Genomic DNA, 19,294 nt, shown 5'->3' with positions numbered 1-19,294 from the left:
CCCAAAGTGTCTCCTGTAGCAGAGCATGATCTCCAGGTTGTAACATTTATAAAGTGCGGTTAGGACTCCCAGCAGCAGCAATATGACCCCAAGGCCTCCAGCTAACTCCAGACGGTACATATCTGCCAGAGATACACAGCAACAAATTTATATCAGTGATCAGTCTGCTTGGAGGAATACTAACTGATGTAAGAACAAAATTCCCCCCCAATAACTCAGAGCTTTTCAAAACATATTTAGATAATGCTTTTTTTTAAATAAACTGCTCACATCTGACTGCTTTGACAACAATCTTACTTCAATTATCTTCAGATTGGCACATTTTTCCAAATCGGCAGTGAAGCTGGAAACTCATTCACTCACACAAAATACACAAACACACACAAACATGCAGAATGCTGATATCAGCTTTTCATTTGAATGTGTTTTTTGATAACTCGCAGCTGCATTTAGAGGCGTTATTAACGGCCTGCAAAAAAAAAAGCGCAGAAAACCACACCAATGAAGCCCAGAAAAAGACAAATGCACACAGAAACACACTGGACCAGATGCGCTAACATGAGAGTCACAAAATCATCTGGCGGTCTATTTAATTAGAAGCTAATAAATTAACAAAGACCCTACAATAGAGAGAAAACTCCAACAATCAGATGACCCCTCGACGAGCAAGCACTTGGCCACAGTGGGAAGGAAAAACTCCCTTTTAACAGGAAGTAACCTCTAGCAGAACCAGGTGCAGGGAGGGGCGGGGCCATCTGCTGCCACTGGTTGGTGTTGAAGGTAGGGCAAGGTTGTTGATATCTCTGGCTTTACATTTCTCAAAACAGAGTCGTCTACAGCACTTCAGTAGCTCATTCAATGCATTCATGCAGCTGTGGTAGGGACGAGGTAGACACATGCAGATGTTAACACTTATGTTAGCAGACAGACGTCAGCCTTTGAGTTTTATTTAATGCAGAAGTCCTTGCATTGGGTCAAAGTTAAGACTTTCACAACAATGACTTCCCCAGTTGAGTGGCACATTCTCTAAGCACTCAGTCTTTGACTTTTGGCAGGTTCATAGTGAATTATCATGTAACCACTTTACATCCACCCAGTGTTCCCAGCAACAGATGAAAAGTTGTGAAGCATTTTGCTCTTTGGAAATGGTATAAAAGCTGTGTGCAGCATGTAGTGATTCAAATATGGCTACTTTCAGGTGATGGAGATGTTAGCTACTACAATCCACTGTGTATAAACTTACACAGAAGTAGGAACTACTGCTGCTGCTTTCGTAGTTGTAGCTTAAAATAGTTTTTTTTTCACAACATGCATCGACTAGAGAAGCTTTTTTTCAGAAGGTCTTTTTCCTTTTTAGCTTTTATTTGCAGTTTGCTTACTTAAACCTGCTTGGTTATGTTTAAGAAAAGGTCGAGCTTTCCAAACACATGAACCACATTTGACAGTCTGACAGTGAAGGAAAAATATTGAATTTGTGAACGGCAAACTAAAAACACGTTTTCAGATAAAGATTTTCCCTTGTTTAAGAGTAAAGGCTCACAAGGCTAGAGAGACAATAATTCCACCTTCGGTACACACGAGAGAACACTCGCACTGCCACACTTTTGCAGGTTTGATAGTTGTAAGTAGTCATCAGTGCACGTTTTACAGTTTGCGTGCATGTTTTCACTGGTTGCAGTTAGTTAATTTTTTAGGGTCACCATATTGAACATGCAGTAATGCTGTGTTTCGCCAAACTGCAGACTACAAAGTAAGTCCACCACTCAGATAAAGAGAAACAGGTGAAATTACAGCAGCGCGTCGGGCACACACCTGTGTGAGCTGAGACTGTGTTGTGTGAATGGATGTTAGTACTATCAAGGCAATATGAGTGCATGGAAGATTAATGGAACACGGCTGGTGAATGACACCATGGGAAATATGATCCATTAGTGTACCCGCCACACACACACACACACACACACACCACACACACACACACACACACACACACACACACACACACACACACACACACACACACACACACACACACACACACACACACACACACAGTTATTTGGATGGATTTATCAAGTCATGGTGAGGAATAGCACACACTATAGTAGAGGGTAAGTGAGTCCATTGTTAAAATTCAACATAAAGTACATTAACAATTGCACCCAATAATAACTGCAGTACACGTAGTTTTGTCTGAACTAAACTAAAATCCCTAATTAATATTTTCTGGTGTCTCTCAGTAAGTGGCTCTCGGTTTTGACGATACAGTATTAGTCTGTCATTATAACTATTAAGCTAACATATCAGACACTGCCTGGCGACACAACACTACCTGTTTTTCCAAACTGTCAGATATAATTGGCTAAATGAAGAACAACACGACCCTGTGATCATATCTGTGATGCACATGCTCGACGTTTTATTCTTAACAACTCTACAACAAGAATATTTAAACAGAACATTTAACAGTTAATATGTTGTCGTCTTTGTCTTCTTCTCTGACCTTTTTGTGTTTGGGTTAATACAGTAATCAGGATATTAAACACAAACACAAACTAGGGACAAACTAGGGATAAACTAGCGTCGGTTGTTTCTGCACATAATATAAAACTTATCAAAAGAACCAATTTTAAATAGTATCTTTAGGCTGTTGCAAAAACCCAACTTTTGTTCAGCTGAATCTATAAAAAATATTGATGGTTTGACAAACCAGAGAGTTAAGTTAACAGATATAAAACAAAATCTTTTCACAAGCAACACGATTCCCAAAGAGCTCTCAGCTCTGGCACATCTCGACATGATGTGCAGTCAAAAAAAATGAGGAAACTGGACAAGAGGAGGACAAAAGAAGATGTGGCAGGTCTGAAAAGCTATCCACAGCAGACAGACAGCATGCGAATGTCATGTTCTTAAAAAACAGGAAGAAATCCAGCAAAAACCTGACACAGGACCTGAGAGATGCATCTGACCCTTTAGCTGATCCATCTACTGTTCACTGAAGCTTCATCAGCAATGGTCTCAGTGGATGGGTGGCTGTCAAGGAGCGCTTCTTCAGGAAGGGAAACAGGGAGGAAACTCTGAGGCTGACTTACACAAGAACTGGACTGAAAATCAGACAGTAGGTATAATGTAGTGATGACTCCAAATGGGGAAATTTTTGATTAAAATGATTATGAGTACGGTATGTATGGAGATCAGGAAAGATGTACACCAGTGAATGCCTACAGCCATGGTGGAGACTGCCTTTGTCTTTCGGGCTGTATCTCAGTAAGTGGTGTTGGGGAGCTTCTTAAAACTGATGCAATTATGAATGCAGAAAAATACTGTCAGATTTTGATCCACCATGCAATGACACCAGCTTCATTTTTTCAACATGACAGTGATCCATAACACTGCCAATACAGTAAAAGCATAACTGGACAGAGAAACAGACCATGGAGCACTGTCACTCATGGATCGGCCTCCACAGAGCCCGGATCTCAACATGATTGAAGCAGTGTGGGATCCTTTGGACAGGGAACAGAGCAAAAAGCAGAAACATCCAAAGAAGAGCTTTGAATGTCCTTCAAGAAGCCTGGAGAACGATTCCTGAAGACTATCTAAGACTTAAGCTTGTTAGAACTGTCTCTGTGTTTGCACATGTTTTAATAACCTTAGTAAGACCTTTACAGGGTACTGTACTATTGTGCCTTTTGTAAACAATAGAGTAGTACATTTTTCTTAGTTATGTGATCAGAAATTGAGAACTTGATAAAAATCCTTGACTGTAATAAAAACACACTGAGGTCATTTATAATAGAAATGGAAGCAATGTGGGATCATGATAATGCAAAGATAAAGTGCCACGAGCAAAATGTACTTCATCAGTAAGTCGTCTAAACTTTCTACTTAATGTTCAATAAGATCTGTGTGACCCTGCAGGATGCATTCCTGTGCTGAACATCTGGGATACTGTATAATACTGACATGATTAAAATGTCAAGAAATAGCAGCGCTTGAGAATTTTCAAGAAGAAATAATAATTGTATAAAAAAAATACAACGTTCAAGATCTGTTGATTTCAGTTGTAAGCAGTGTCTTTGCAGGAAACCCTGGAAGCTAAATATAACCACACAATATCACATTTAACCCTTTCATGCATGAATTATGACAACCTCAATCAGGATGTTTTTCTTAAACATAAGAGGTTTTTTTACATGTCCACTGGCTGACCAGTGGGTGGCAGGTATGGAGTGACGCATCAGTGTCCAAGGTAGTGTTTTATGAGCAAGTATCCCATCAACACTGACCCCAATACAAGAAAACAGCCTTTGAATAGCTGTCCACTGTAGTGACCACTATGCTGAAAGGGTTAAAACTCTTATTAAGAGCATAAAATGAGAGCGCCTGTTTGTAGATGCTTTCTACACTGATTTGTAAGATGCATTAATCTTTAATGAATTTAATGTTATTTTGCATATAATTGTGATGCCTTTTTAGTCAAATTTACTAAACATGTCATCCTAGATGTGTTAATAATTTGCATAATTTCCCAGATTTCGAATAACTCTTTGCAAATGTTCGTTTGGATTCAGACGTTAAATTCCAGCTTTGGCAGTTCTGTATTTTCCTCACTAGCTGTAACTGGAATGTATTTATCGCACGATTTTCAGTTCTTTTTTCAATTTGAGTTCTTTTGCTTTCTTGATTTTATGGCCAAGTCATGCTTTTTTGCAATTGCATGACAAAATAAAGGCTATTTTTAAGGATAAATTTATAAAACACAAGATCTGCTCTGAAATATTGTTGACATACTGGTGCAGTTCATCTCTAAAGTCTTCCACCATGCAGCTTTGTTTTTATTCACCACTACAGTTAATAAACCAGCTGAAGTTACCACATTTCACCAGTAGACGTCTCTCTAACCCTTCTGCTCCCATCAGCCAAACACTACCTTCACTAGATACGCCTAACAGCAGACAGAGCAGGGACAGCAGTGAGTGGGGGACGGAGTAGAGGGGTGGTGGTCTAAGAGCGGGAAGAAAAATAGTGAAATTCCAGTAATTGCCAAATATTTTCTCTACAGTAAAGTTAACTCACATTGCTTCATTGTAATGAGTCACATTTAGAAATCTCTGCTTCTGTCTCCTGCCTTCATCCATATCTATCCCTATCTCCTCGCTCTGTGTTCCTCTCTCAGTTTGCACCCCCCACACCCACTCTGTCACCACTGGCTCCCCTTCATCTATCTTTCTCAGATATTTTCCATTAGTAATGAGTCACTTGCTGCCGTCTCCTGATATCAGCACACAGGAAAATGGGTGCAGAATTTTGAAGTTGGATTTTTAAGCATGCTTTTTACTTATTAGGCATAAAAAGAATTGGGAATTGTAATGGTGACAGTGTCTGCATGTAAAGGAAAGAATATGATAAAAGATTTTCTTTTTTTAACATAAGTTTTCAGACTCTCGTTCTCTTCTTCGGGCTTTACAGCCCAATGCTATTGCACTGAAAGCTCATTCACATCCACCGCCTTTGCTTTCTTTCTCCCCGTTTGTTTTTTATCTCATTCATCTGGCTTTGACAGGAATGCTTTTTGCATTTGCTGCTAAAGTATTATGTCTAAAACAACAATTATTAATAGCAAAAAATAATCTGAATGTTGGACTCCAAACACACCATCTGTCACACCATTGTTCAGTTTGGACCCATGAAGTGTTTAAAGACTCAAACCTTGTGTTGCCTCTGGAATTAGTACAGCCTATAGTAATATTCTATCTAGTAGGCAGGTTTTTAAAGGCTCTCTGTGCAGACAGGTCAGATACTGTATTCTGCCTCAGAAACAGTGGTCTATATACAGTCTATATACAGTGGTTCCAATGTATAAAGACTGCACAGACTGTATATAAAAGATAACAAAAAAATAAGAAAAAAGGGGCTAACCAAATCAACAAAGGGCACATAGACAGAGATCAGCTACACCCCCATGTGCTACAATCGGTCTTTAAGTCTGACGTCGTTAGCCGTTTCCGGGTCCAAACTCCGCTTCAGGTCTTTAAGTCAAATGAACACTGCGGCATCACTGAGAGTTAAAACCTAAAATTCTTTCATCTTTAATAAAATGATCAGTGTTGCTGCTTTACCAGGTGTAACAATTAAGTTTAACGTCCAGGCATCCATGAAAACAGGATTATTACAGAATTAAATTAACAGAGTTAGAAGTTAGCTCACTAGCTTCCACCTAAACATGATATAGCATGTTCTGACAGAGATTTCTGAAAGAATTCAAACGTACAGCTCTGCTATCACTTCCAACATAAATGAAGACAGAAAACTAAACAGCAGTGACGTTTGTAGGGTTACTGAAGTTGGACTAGCTGGTATATAATGATGTGCTACGTGCTCTCTAGCGACACAGCTATGGTTAGCATAAACACATTGAAGCTGGAGGATGAACACTAACTTTTTCCACTCGATAAAAGTTAACATGAGTGTTCTTGGTGGTCAGGGACAAATGCGATCGCATGGCAGGATGCTGTAAACGGACCAGACAGACGGAGTTACATCATAAGGTTTTAAAAACTGAGCTTTAAAATGAACAGCAGCAATAAAAACCAACAGAGGCTGACAGTGATCACTGACTGTTTTTAGGGGCTTGTTGAGATTAAATAGAACAAGATACAAAATATTAAAAACATGTTAAAAACCCAACAGCCTTAATAAACACAGTAGTTTGGACCCGGAAGCAGAATCCATCACATCATCACTTAAAGATCAGATAGAAATGCATGATCCAAACTCAAGTGGCCACTTCAGGAACTGCAATTTGTGTTTGTTCACTTTGGCTTCATTTTTTAAACCTGAGCGTTGCTGCTTTGACTGTTAGATTAAGACAACTTCAATTCTTGCTCATTAGTCATATTCATGGAGTTTGGCTACCATCCCAATGCAGCGTCAGTCTCATTCTGAGTTGAAATATCCTGACAATAGCCGTAAATAGCTAGAGCAGCTAGTGCACAGAACAAATAAAGATGTATAATGGCATGAAGGTGGAGTGGAAAGTATCTGATGAACACGTAAACAAGCTTCAGAATAAATGGGCCTACTGTAAAGAAAAAAGTGTGTTCTACAAAAGGAAAGGGACACAGTATGATATCAAATTTGGAAAGGCGATTGAAGGGAAAGTCTGGAGTTTGTTGCCCTTCCTCATCCATAAATCCATGTTCAATCCTGTCAAACCGGAGCCTGTGGTGAGCCCAAACTCAAAGCCTTACAACCCCCGAACAAACCCTTGAGTGACATTTGAGAAACTAAGTCCATGTCTTTCCCCATCTATCCTCCAGTTTGTCATTTCTCTCAATCCTCCTCCCGATCTTTCCGGCCATCTCCCTCCTTGCCTCCATTTTTTTCTTTCTAGTAAGACTCTCGTCACGGTGCTGAAGGCAGCTCTTTATGCTCTGTCAGTTGCAATAAGCAGATGTGGATGGTGTGTGTACTGTAGGTGCACGTGTCCATGTGAGTGCATGCGTGCAACATAGATGCATCAACCCATTACCTTGGGTCACTGCAGAGTGAGAGCACACCCTAATTCAATCACACACACTCAGTGCAGGAAATCAAGCTTTGATAACTTGCGCTAACTTAAGATAACTTGTGCTTTGTTTAGGCTGTCATGTCGAGTTCTGGCACCCAAATGTGACCTTATGAGCTCCGAGGCTTCGGGCAGGAGGCTTTGGAACAGTCAGCTCTGTTAGCGAACTTTTAAATAGCCCTGACTTGAAGTGGGAATTATAAATAAGTCTGCTTAGTCGGACTAAGGATGATAGTTACTGACTGTACAAACAGTTCTGTTTTTGTGGCTGTTTTTCTTCTTTTAACTGTAGTTCAGCTGAGCACATACGAATTGAATTTGTCAGGTCGCTCACTTACAATGGACTGAACAGTCTCTAATTTTTATGCTGGTTTTATTTTAATGGTGAGAGATGGAACATCATCATACTCCCCAAAAAACACATTACATAAAAGTTATAAACTGACAAAATAAGAATTTCCTACACTGTATCTAGTGCATCACTACACCTGTTTACTGCATTTGGTTAAACGTTTAGGGAAAAATATGACATCTTGATTGTGTCTGTGACCTTTGTAGTCTTTTAATAGGCTTTTAAGGCCCAGCAATGAGAGGTGTACCAATTCTAAAAGCAACTGAATCAATTTGTGACTCTGCTTCGAATTCTGTGTGCAACCTCTGTTCAGTCAGAGCCTGGCACCTTAGCCTCCTGTGCGCCTTTAAAAATGAGCATCCAAAGAAATTTTGTGCAAGCCAACAAAAATAAAAAAATTAAGCTGATGCAGTGCATGAATTTGTAAAACCAAACCAGGGAGTCTAAAGATGCTTCAGTGTTGCAGCAGATACAGTCCACAAAGATGTCTGCAAAAACATCCATGTCCAGCTAATCAGCAGGTTTCCTGATTACAATGGCTCAGTGTAATATAAGTGTTTTATGCATAAACACATATTATATATTCTTTGGGCAAACTGAAGTGATATTCGTGTTTTGTGCTGAACTTGGCATCTGATGTGCAGAGATGACCTCATCCAGTGTGACATGTTTCTTAAAAGACTGAGCGCTGTGATTTATTGCTAAAAGGCTTAAATATTCCCTTAGAGACCTTAATTTCATTTTAGTTATGATTAACCTTTGGTCAGCAGTTTCTCTATCTCTTATTATAATCAGAAAGTATAGTGCCTTTAGATGTAAAATCCAAAAACGGAATCAAGCAATTTATTATGTTATAACTTCCCCAAGTTAAATAAAATAATGACACTACAGATGGAGCTGTCTTTGAACTGGCACCAGTGAGTGAGTAAGTCACAGTGTGTGCAAAAGGAATATAGTTAATGTCAACGAATTTTCAGTACAAGAAAATCCCTAAGAGCTACTACTTATTTCATGCCTTTCATATGAGAAATGGCAAGTGCTTTACAGCAGAGGACAGTGTATGTAACAATGTAACATAGACCTGAAAACCTTTATTATAATAATTAAAATTAAGTCTGTGCCAGATGAAAATATTTAGTTCAATTCAATTTTATTCATACAGCACAAATCACAAACAAGCTTTTTACTGAGAGGTTAAGACCCTACAATACAGTCCCAATCAAAAGTTTAAGACCACTTGAAAAATGGCAAAAAAAAATTCCTATTTTGCATGATTGGATCTTAACAAGGTTCCAAGTAGAGCTTCAACATGTAACAAGGAGAAATGGGAGCGAGACAAAACATTTTACTGAAAACAAACTAAAACAGGCTGTTTTACAGCTGATCCAAAGTTTAGGACCATATGCCTTAAAAAGGCCAAATCTGTGCAAAAATGTGGATTCATTGTTATTTTCTGTCAGTAGTCACACTGTCATGACGTTCTGATGGCAACGGGAAAAAAATGTTCCCTTTTTGAACGTGGTCGGGTTGCTGAACTACATGAGCAGGGTCTCTCACAGCACGTGATCACTGCTGAGGTCGGACGCAGTAAGACAGTCATTTGGAGTTTCTTAAATGATCCTGAGGGTTATGGAACAACAAACGTCAAGTGGAAGACCCCAAAAAAATTCACCAGCACTGAGCCGGAGGATCCAATTGGCTGTCCATCAAGACACTGGACGATCCTCGACCCAGATTAAGGCAGTTACTGGTGCCGACTGCAGCCCTATAACCATCAGATGGCATCTGAGACTGAAAGGTGTCAGGGTTTCTGGGTCTTTGACCCAGTATTCTTAGTTCATGTTCACTGTTTATATTCTGTCTGCTTCACCTCCTGTTTTATTGTGTTAGCCTTGGTCCATGTGCATTATGTTCCGTCCTCTTCCCGTTTATCATTAGGTCATTATGTTCAGCTGTGTACTCACCAGGTTCTAATCTCTCATCACTCAGCCTGTGTATTTATGTCCCTCAGTTCAACCAGTCCAATGTCGTGTCATTGATGTTATTGTGATGTTGTTCTCGCCGCTGTTAGGTTGTCCTCTGTTCAGTTCCGTCAGGTCAGCCGGTCAGTTGTCAGTCAGTCTTTCATTCATCCATTCAGTCAGTCGTCCAGCCGGCCAGCCGTTTCCTACTTCTGTTCTGTTTGTTCACTCCGTTGACAATAAAACACCAATCTTCACCTACCTGTGAGTCCAGCGTTTGGGTCCTCCTTCTTTCGTCTACGACCTCATCCTGACAAAAGGCTTCAAAAACAAACATCTTCAAAGGCCTCGTCTCCTTGGACACCACAGAATCAACCATTTGCACCAAACATGCAACACTGAAAGGTGGCAGAGAGTTTTCTTCTCTTATGTGACCCTCGTCTGTGTGGTAACGCCTGGGTTTTTCAACAGGACAACGCTACAGTACACAATGTTCTTTCAGGAGAGTAACATCACTCTTTTGGACCATCCTGTGTGTTCCTCTGATCTAAATCCAACTGAGAACCTTTGGGGATGGATGGCAAGTTTACAGAAACAGACGACAGTTCCAGACAGCAGACGCCCTTCATGCGGCCGTCTTCAACACTTGGAGAAACTTCGCTCACCTCATGGAAACGCTTACATCAAGCATGCCGCAACGAATTATTGAAGTGATCAACAATAACAGTGGAGCTCCTCATCACTGAGTTCATGTCTGAACTTTGATTTCTGTTTTGGGGGGTTTACGAAATTTTTTGGAGGTGTGGTCCTAAACTTTGGATCAGCTGTAAAACAGCCTGTTTCAGTTTAAGTGTTATTTTCAATAAAAAGTTTTGTCTCACTCCCAGTTCTTCTTGTTACAAGTTGAAGCTCGACTTGGAATCTTTTTAAGATCCAACCATGAAAATATGATTTTTTTTTGCCATTTTCCAAGCTGTCTTAAACTTTTGATTGGGGATGTAATACAGCAAAAACCCCAACAATCAGAGGATACCCCCATGAGCAAGCACTTGGCGAAAGTGAGAAAGAATAACTCACTTTTACCAGGAAGAAAAAAAAGAATAAAGAGCAAACACAATTAATTTAGGTTAAAGCTATATTTGCTTAGAACTGAAACCAAATTCATTTTCACACAAACATCCAGCTGGTTACAACGTTCCAGTTCATAGTATGTTACAATAAATGCTGAGGATACAGGACTGGTTCAGCACTAACCATTTATTGGCAAATCTCTGGTGGTTCTGGCTCAAACTAGTAACTATTTACTTATGCGCAGTTCGTCTTTATGACTCCAACAGGGGAATAAACGCAGGACTAGGGATGGGTATCGAAACCCGGTTCTTGTTGAGAACCGGTTCCCACTGTTTCAATTCCTTGGAATTGTTTGCCATTTTTGCAAACGATTCCCTTATCGATTCCAGTCGCCCCGAATGACGTCACCACGTTGCGGAGCGTCATTTACCTGGCAGGAAACACGGCGCCTAAGCGGCTCAAACGCTCAAAAGTTTGGTTATACTTTACGAGAACGGATGACAACAGGGCAACTTGGAATACTTGCAAAGTAGATATTTCATTTAAGGGAGGAAACGCTACGAATATGCAAAAGCATTTGCTCACAAAACACGCGATGACCTTAAATGAATGTCGTGTTTTTAATTCCGCTCCGGACTCGTGAATCTCAACCCAGCAGCAGCGGTAATGTTTGCACGTCCTCTCCCGTTAATGCGGCAGGTAAATAATCAACTAACAGTGCATATTATGTTAGCGCGATCTGCCTTATTACAAAACCTGCCATTACTGTGCATTTAGGTGACCACGATGAGAGACACAGACAGAGTCTGGCTCAGATGCTGGCAGTTCTCGCTGCAGTCTACCGGTAGCGTCTCCTTTCAGGCCAGGATAGACGAATGTCACCGAGCAGTGACTAAGTTCTTGGTCAAAGGCTTGCACCCATTTGCCACAGCAGATGCCCTCGATTTCACTTTGGTAAGTGAATGTGTTTAATTGTAGGCAGGACATTACTGGATATTCTTGTGTAATTGCTACAGAATAATTTATGTTACACTTTGTTATTGCTACAGGAGAATATTTATTTTATTATTTTACATTTACAATTTTTTTCCTGGGGACCCTGTGACACCCCATCGAAGAGCCGTAGGCTGTGGATCTCTTAAGATCTCACTGTTGGGTTTGTAAGGCCATGTTACTCCTAAATTTCTATCTTGTTCAAAGAGAAGATATAAAACAAAGTTCTAAGCTAATCGACTTTAGTGTTCTCCTTTTTAAAACATAAGAATCGATAAAGAATCGATAAAGAATCGAATCGTTAAACAGAATCGAAAATGGAATCGGAATCGTTAAAATCTTATCAATACCCATCCCTACGCAGGACGTTACCAAAGAATAGAAACCTCAACATTAATACTGATAAAAGTGGGCTAAAAACTAATTCGACCTCAAAGACCTCTGAGAGAGGATGTAATCAAACAGAGTTCTCATATTTAAATTCTTTTTTTAAAAGGTGGAATGAACCCAATAAATAATAACATTTTTTTAAAGTGCAACAGAGCGTACAAGAAGTTAAAAAAAGCTTTACTGTGGTTTCCTAAAAGATGGAAGTGTAAACAAGGGATGCTGTTGCTTTGCTGTAGGGGGTTTTGCATATAGGAGAAAATCCTCAAAATAAACCCAAAACCATACAGGAAGCCAACACAGAGCAGCAGAAAATAGACTAACGTTCTCTGTTTCTGGTTGTGGTTAATAGCTGAGCCGCAGAGTTTTAAATAAACTCAAATCTATAGTTGTTGTTGTTTTCGAGAGACCGAGAAAAAGAGCGCTGCAGTGATCTGTCTGCTCAAAGAAAGGCACTGGTCATTTTTAAACACTCTTTTTACTCAGAAGTGGTTATTAGTTTAATTGCTATACAAGTCAACCCCGAGACTCGGACTTAATTTCCGCATATTGTTAAACAGCAAGTCTCAGCTACTTTTGAGGCCAGCTGCTCGGGTTTCAGTGCTGTCCTCGTTTATCATGGAGCGGCACACGGACACGCAGTTTCATTTAAACAGTTATAACCTTCATAACCATTCTGCAATTAAATATGGAGAACTATCATGACAGAGGAGATGATGGAGGTCAGGAACTGAGACCTTATTTTAGCTGTTTGGGACATTGTCTAAAGCAGGGGAGTCAAACATAAGGCCCGGGGAACAGAAGTGGCCCAATAAAGACAATCCGGTCCACTTGATATCTTCGGAAAATGTGAAGGAGGACATAAATTTAGGACTTTTAACTGTATTTTCATACATTTCATAACTTGCCCTAGTTATAACAACCTCCCCAACAATAATTCATATTGTATGAACCAATGAAGTAATAGATAAAAAAATTAACGACAGAAAAAGTCCATTTTTTTTCCTCTGCTATAGAAATGTCTTTTTGCATATATAGTTTCCACTGTAAAATAAATAAAACAGGATATTTTCTGTGTATTCACAAAGACATTCTGGTCATTAAGTTCTTACAATTTAAGCCCAAAGAATTGTGCTGACAGATTTCTTTCATTACCTGCAGCTTTTCTTTATAATGCAGAGAAAAGCAAGAAGTGCTGTTTAAATTTCACTTCTTTTTCTTATATTAGGATATCCCAGGAATTAAATGTGCAAGTAAACTACTTCAGTAAAAGGTAAGTTTCTCTGGTCCAGCCCACTTCAGATCAAACTACATGTGGCCTGAGATGTAAAATGACTTTGACAAACCTGGTTTAAAGCCCGAGTTAAAAACTTCCCAACAGGTGATGAGCTATAAGGAAAAGCTTCTTTCTTGAAGTACGTAGTGAGCTAAATCCAGGTTAAACCTGTTATCTTTTGTTCATTTTCTTTCAGTCTAGATGATTACAGAGCGGGAGTTCTGAACGAGGAGAAGCTGAGAAAGAAAGAGTTTTGAGCTCTGGGACAACTAAGATGTGGAAAGTGCAAAAAATGGCTGCATACCATTTTTTGTGCCATACTGTTTGGAGCCAGGGGTTAAAGAGGAAATAAAGAAAACAAACAGACAAGACGGTGTGAGCGTGCTGTGGAACAGAGCACGCCAACATATCGAATACCTCGACTTCATTTGCAGCTGCTTGTGCGGTTGCTCCTGTAGGCAGAGCTGATAAGAACGCTTTCAACATGTACATACACCTACTTCAGGTTTCATGCTGTGCTGATGCACACGCCCGTGTGTGTGTGTGTGTTGGGAGAACACACACTGACAAAACAATCCCATTCAACTTAATGCCTCCCATGAGGGGAAAGTATATGTGTATACGTTTTTTGTATATGCACACACACACACACACACACACACACACACACACACACACACACACACACACACACACACACACACACACACACACACACACACACACACACACAGCTTCCTGTAGGTAATTACAGTGTTAAGTGATGAGGGCCCTACAGTTCTCATTCTGACCTCCTCTGGAGGTGTGTGTCTGTGTGATCCTGTGTGTGTGTGTGTGTGTGTGTGTGTGTGTGTGTGTCCGTCCCTGGGGTGCTAGTTAAGTATAGTAAGATAGATTTAACACCCAAGGCATCCAGCAGGAGTCAGACGGGGAGAGAGAAAGGCCTGTTTTTAGTCCACCCCCTCTCTGTGTGTCTCTCCTCTCTTCATCTCTCCCAATCCTCTCAGTCACCCCTCACCTTCCTAATCTTTATCTCTCTGTCTGCATCTATTACCTCGGCCCTATTCTCTATTTCCTTGCCCCGTTCGGCCTCCCGCTGCGTTTCCCTGCCTGTTTATCTCTTTTCACATTTCTCCAATTCTGCCTGTCCTTGCTTTCTTGCATTACATACATTGGTTTCATATAGTGGGCATTCAGGGAAACTAGTTTCTGCTGATAGCTGGGGTAAGACAGACAATTCATCTGCTCCTTCAGGGGTGCTTTACTATTCTGTCTTAATGTCTCTTTAGGTTCTTCCTTTTTTTTTCTCTGGGCTTTGGCCTCTGTCGCCAGAAAGAGGCGGGATGTTTCTCCTGTATTGGCTTCCCTTCATTGGCTTCCTGTTAAATCCAGAATTGAATTCAAAATCCTGCTCCTCACATACAAGGTCTTAAAAAAATCAGGCCCCATCTTATCTTAATGACCTTGTAGTACCATATCACCCTATTAGAGCACTTCGCTCTCACACTGCAGGCTTACTCATATGATTGTTGGGTTTTTTTCTGTGTATATTATTGTTAGGGATGGGTATCGAAAACCGGTTCTTGTTGAGAACCGGTTCCCACTGTTTCAATTCCTTGGAATCGTTTGCCACTTTTAAAAACGATTCCCTTATCGATTCCAGTCGCCCCGAATGACGTCATCACGTTGAGTAGCGTCTTTTACCCAGTAGGAAACACGGCGCCTGAGCGGCACAAACGCTCAAAAGTTTGGTTACACTTTATGAGAAAGGATGACAACAGGGCAACGTGCAATACTTGCAAAGTAGAGATTTCATCAAAGGGAGGAAACACTACGAATATGCAAAAGCATTTGCTCAAAAAACACGCGATTGCTTTCAACGAATGTCGTGTTTTTGATCCGCTCCGGACTAGCAAAGCTCAACCCAGCAGCAGCGGTAGCGTTTCCACGTCCTCTCCCGTTAATACTGCAGGTAACTAATCAATTAGCATTGCATATTATGTTAGCGCGATTTACCTTATTACAAAAACTGCTATTACTGTGCGTTGCATTTAGATAACCATGATGAGAGAGACAGAGTCTGGCTGGCTCAGATGCTGGCAGTTCTCGCTGCAGTCTACCGGTAGCGTCTCCTTTCAGGCCGGGATAGACGAATGTCACCGAGCAGTGACTAACTTTGTGGTCAAAGGCTTGCACCCATTTGCCACAGCAGATGCCCCCGATTTCACTTTGGTAAGTGAATGTGTTTAATTGTAGGCAGGACATTACTGGATATTCTTGTGTAATTGCTACAGAATAATTTATGTTACACTTTGTTATTGCTACAGGAGAATATTTATTTTATTATTTTACATATACATTTTTTTCCTGGGGACCCTGTGACACCCCATTGAAGAGCCGTAGGCTGTGGATCTCTTAAGATCTCACTGTTGGGTTTGTAAGGCCATGTTACTCCTAAATTTCTATCTTGTTCAAAGAGAAGATATAAAACACAGTTCTAAGCTAATCGACCTTAGTGTTCTCCTTTTTAAAAAAAAAGAATCGATAAGAGAATCGATAAGGAATCGAATCGTTAAACAGAATCGAAAATGGAATCGGAATCGTTAAAATCTTATCAATACCCATCCCTAATTATTGTAGGGTAGTCTAAGGAGCTTGGAAAGAAAAGCGTCTGGACTTCTTTGAGTTGCTTGAAGACGTTTGACCTCTCATCCGAGAAGCTTCTTCAGTTCTAAGGTCAAATGGTGGAGAGTCCCAGATTTAAACCCAGTGGGAGTTTCCCCCCCAAAGAGGGACAAAAGGACCCCCTGATGATCCTCTACCTAATCACATGAGCCAAGGTGTGAAAGCGGGTGTGGGTCACAATCAGCCAGGGTTTCGGGTGACCTCATTGTGAAACCTGGCCCCACCCTATCATGTGATTTCCTGAGGTCAGATGGCCCAGGATGTGAGTGGGTGTTAAGGCGTCTGGGAAGGGATCTCAAAACTGACTTTATAAACGCCCAATTAGGATAACCGCATGTTTTGAATGCTTCCTTTACATGTGTGTGTTCCTTCTTTTTCCCTTCAGGCTTAGAGGGAACATGTTCTGCCCGGTGGTGTAGGGTCCTGATTACTCCAAGTTTGTGTTCTAGAGGGTGATGGGAGTCAAAGAGGAGGTACTGGTCCGTGTGTTTGGGCTTCTGGTAAACTTCAATGTTGAGGTTGCCGTTCTCTTCAATGTGCACAGCGCAGTCCAGGAAAGGCAAACAGTTGTCCTTTGTGTCTTCCCTGGTGAACTTGATGTTTTTATCCACAGAGTTAATGTGCGCAGTGAAAGATTCCACTTCATGTGTCTTGATTTTGACCCAGGTGTCGCCTACATATCTGTACCAGTGGCTGGGTACTCTTCCTTTGAAAGAGCCAAGAGCCTTCCTTTCCACTTCCTCCATGTAAAGGTTGGCTACAATAGGTGACACAGGGGAGCCCATGGACATATTTCAAATATGTCTCACCACTACATATTTCAAATACAACGAGGGTTTCTACAGACAAAAACATGGCTGCGCCATGGGCTTAAATCTTAATTATCTCAGAAGCTGTTCACATCCACAAATATTTATTACCCAATGAAAACACTGAGCAGGATGGGTTTTCCTTGTTAACAGAATCATAACAAGAGACTGGAATAGTCCCAGGTAACTGGAGCAGACATGGTCTTATATTTAGCAAGCCAGAGTACAAAAAACAACGTAAAACTAACGTGGAAGCAAAAAATTATGCTTCTTTGAATGAATGCACCTCAGAAACCTGTCATTTAAAACAAACATTGCTTAAGGATTAAATGCACTTAATGAAATCTTCTGATCTTTAGAGAATCTGACATGTTTGTTTTCTTACTGACAGTTAAGGCCAATGTCATCCCATTCCTGTAATTATGGAAAATATTACCAACAGCTTGAAAATTTATTTCAATCAATTTAATTCATTTCGGTCGACCTCCTATGAGCAAGCACTCAGTGATGGTGGGAAGAAAAAACTCCCTTTTTAACAGGAAGAAGACTGGCAGAACCAGGCTCAGGGAGGGGTGACCATGTTTACTAATGTCACATGTAACATCCCAGAGAAGGAAATGTCCCTATCAGATTTTAGCACTGACTGAAATGTTAAAGGTTTTTGCATTTCTGTTAACTAACAAACAATGAGTTGATGGGTATGTATGAGACGACAGAACTCGATTACCTCGCTCATTGTTGCACTCTGCTTCAATGCTGCTTCACTAACCTGACTTCATATTAAAATACATTTAAAATCCACAACCTTACTCTGGGTAAACTTGTTCTATTCAATAGAATCTATGTTTCCTCAGCATGTTTTGTAATCGAAAACATATTTTTGGGTGCCTCAAGGTTCCATCCTAAGCACCATCTAAGATGTCTGTGTCCTCCTTTGTGAAGCATTAATGTTACTTCAGAAATCTTGGTGTTACCAACAAAATCATCTGCATCGTAACGTGTTTTGTGACAGAAAGCTGGTTTCTGGTGGCTCAGCGCTCGGTCCGTGTCACCATCAAACATCCTATGTCCTCTTTCATATAACAAAAACTGTGTTGTTTTATAATGCAAGGTAATTATTTGTGTTACTTTTTAATAGTTTGATAGAAGGAAGCAGATTGTATAGATAACACATTTTTGCTTTGATAGTGAATGGACCAGCATGCACATGTGATCATTTGTCATTCTTAAAGACACTGGAGGCCAATATTTGTCGATTTCTTTTTTGCCTAACAAGTTTAACAGAAACCAGTAAATCAGGAGCGAAGAAAAGGGAAAGCTCTACCTTTCTTTTGCAGTATAGCGCTACCGCTGCGCCTCCCTATGTGGTTCTCCACGTAACAGGTATAGTTGGCCAAATCTCCGTCCTCCACGGCATCAAATGTTAGGGACAGCTGCACTTCCTTCTCTCCTAAATGCTCCCTCACCACCCTGGAAAAGAAACATGCGAGAAGTGGATTCACAAAGCAGTGATATTAAATCTTTTATTGTGATTTACTCTAATACACTCAAGACTTTAACTTGGAATTTCTACTTATGCAAATTGCATCAGGAGGGAAGTAAACACATGTAAATTTTAAAGATGAGAGAATCTCCTTGCCTCTTAATCTGTTCCATTAAAGATGAAGAAGCACAAGGAACATGGCGCTATAGAGCACAGTATATAGGGCAGATTTTAAAAGAAAGAGAGAGCGAAAAGAAAAGAAATGAGGGCAGAAGAAGCAAGGAGCCATGTCTGGAAAACACTGGCGACAGCTGGAAAAAGCTCTCTCCTTATGGTGAGGTCATACTCCTTTTAAGCCTGTGAGGCTGTGAGGAAGAGGGGCTGGAGGAGGAGACTGAACTGATGTCAGGGTCACAGAGTGCACCTTTAAACCTGGTGAGGTTCAGCCATAACCAGTGAGATCTTAGCTCAGGTGGCAGATTCAGAGCAGTGGCACAGATGGTTCAGCCACATAGGCTGGGTACATTTGAACATTTGTTTAATAAAAGCTAGTTTCATGTAATTGACACCGTTATGCATTTGTTGCATTTATTTATTCTGTTCATTTCTGTTCACAGCTGTTGTATGTTATTGTGGGTATGCCTGTCTTTTGATTCCAAGACATTATGATGTTTACAGTCACAATTGTGGTAGAGTTAGCTCATTAA

At 40.5% G+C, this 19,294-nt stretch overlaps 1 protein-coding gene across 4 annotated transcripts in view; it reads right to left on the bottom strand.

Annotated features, from left to right (window-relative positions):
* The window catches only part of il1rapl2 (interleukin 1 receptor accessory protein-like 2), a 470,217-nt gene that overhangs the window by 19,358 nt on the left and 431,565 nt on the right, over positions 1-19,294 (bottom strand). For all 4 annotated transcript variants that reach the window (XM_026186343.1, XM_026186354.1, XM_026186326.1 and 1 more), the window contains exons 9-10: positions 18,429-18,574; positions 1-122 (exon numbers count right to left, since the gene is read on the bottom strand). The exon at positions 1-122 is cut by the window's left edge and continues 19 nt beyond it. In XM_026186343.1, coding sequence (XP_026042128.1) covers positions 1-122; positions 18,429-18,574 — 268 coding nt within the window. The remainder of the gene's footprint in view (positions 123-18,428; positions 18,575-19,294) is intronic.

Source organism: Astatotilapia calliptera, chromosome 2 (genome assembly GCF_900246225.1).
Source record: "Astatotilapia calliptera chromosome 2, fAstCal1.2, whole genome shotgun sequence".
NCBI lineage: Eukaryota > Metazoa > Chordata > Actinopteri > Cichliformes > Cichlidae > Astatotilapia > Astatotilapia calliptera.
This window is presented reverse-complemented; position numbering and strand designations above follow the sequence as displayed.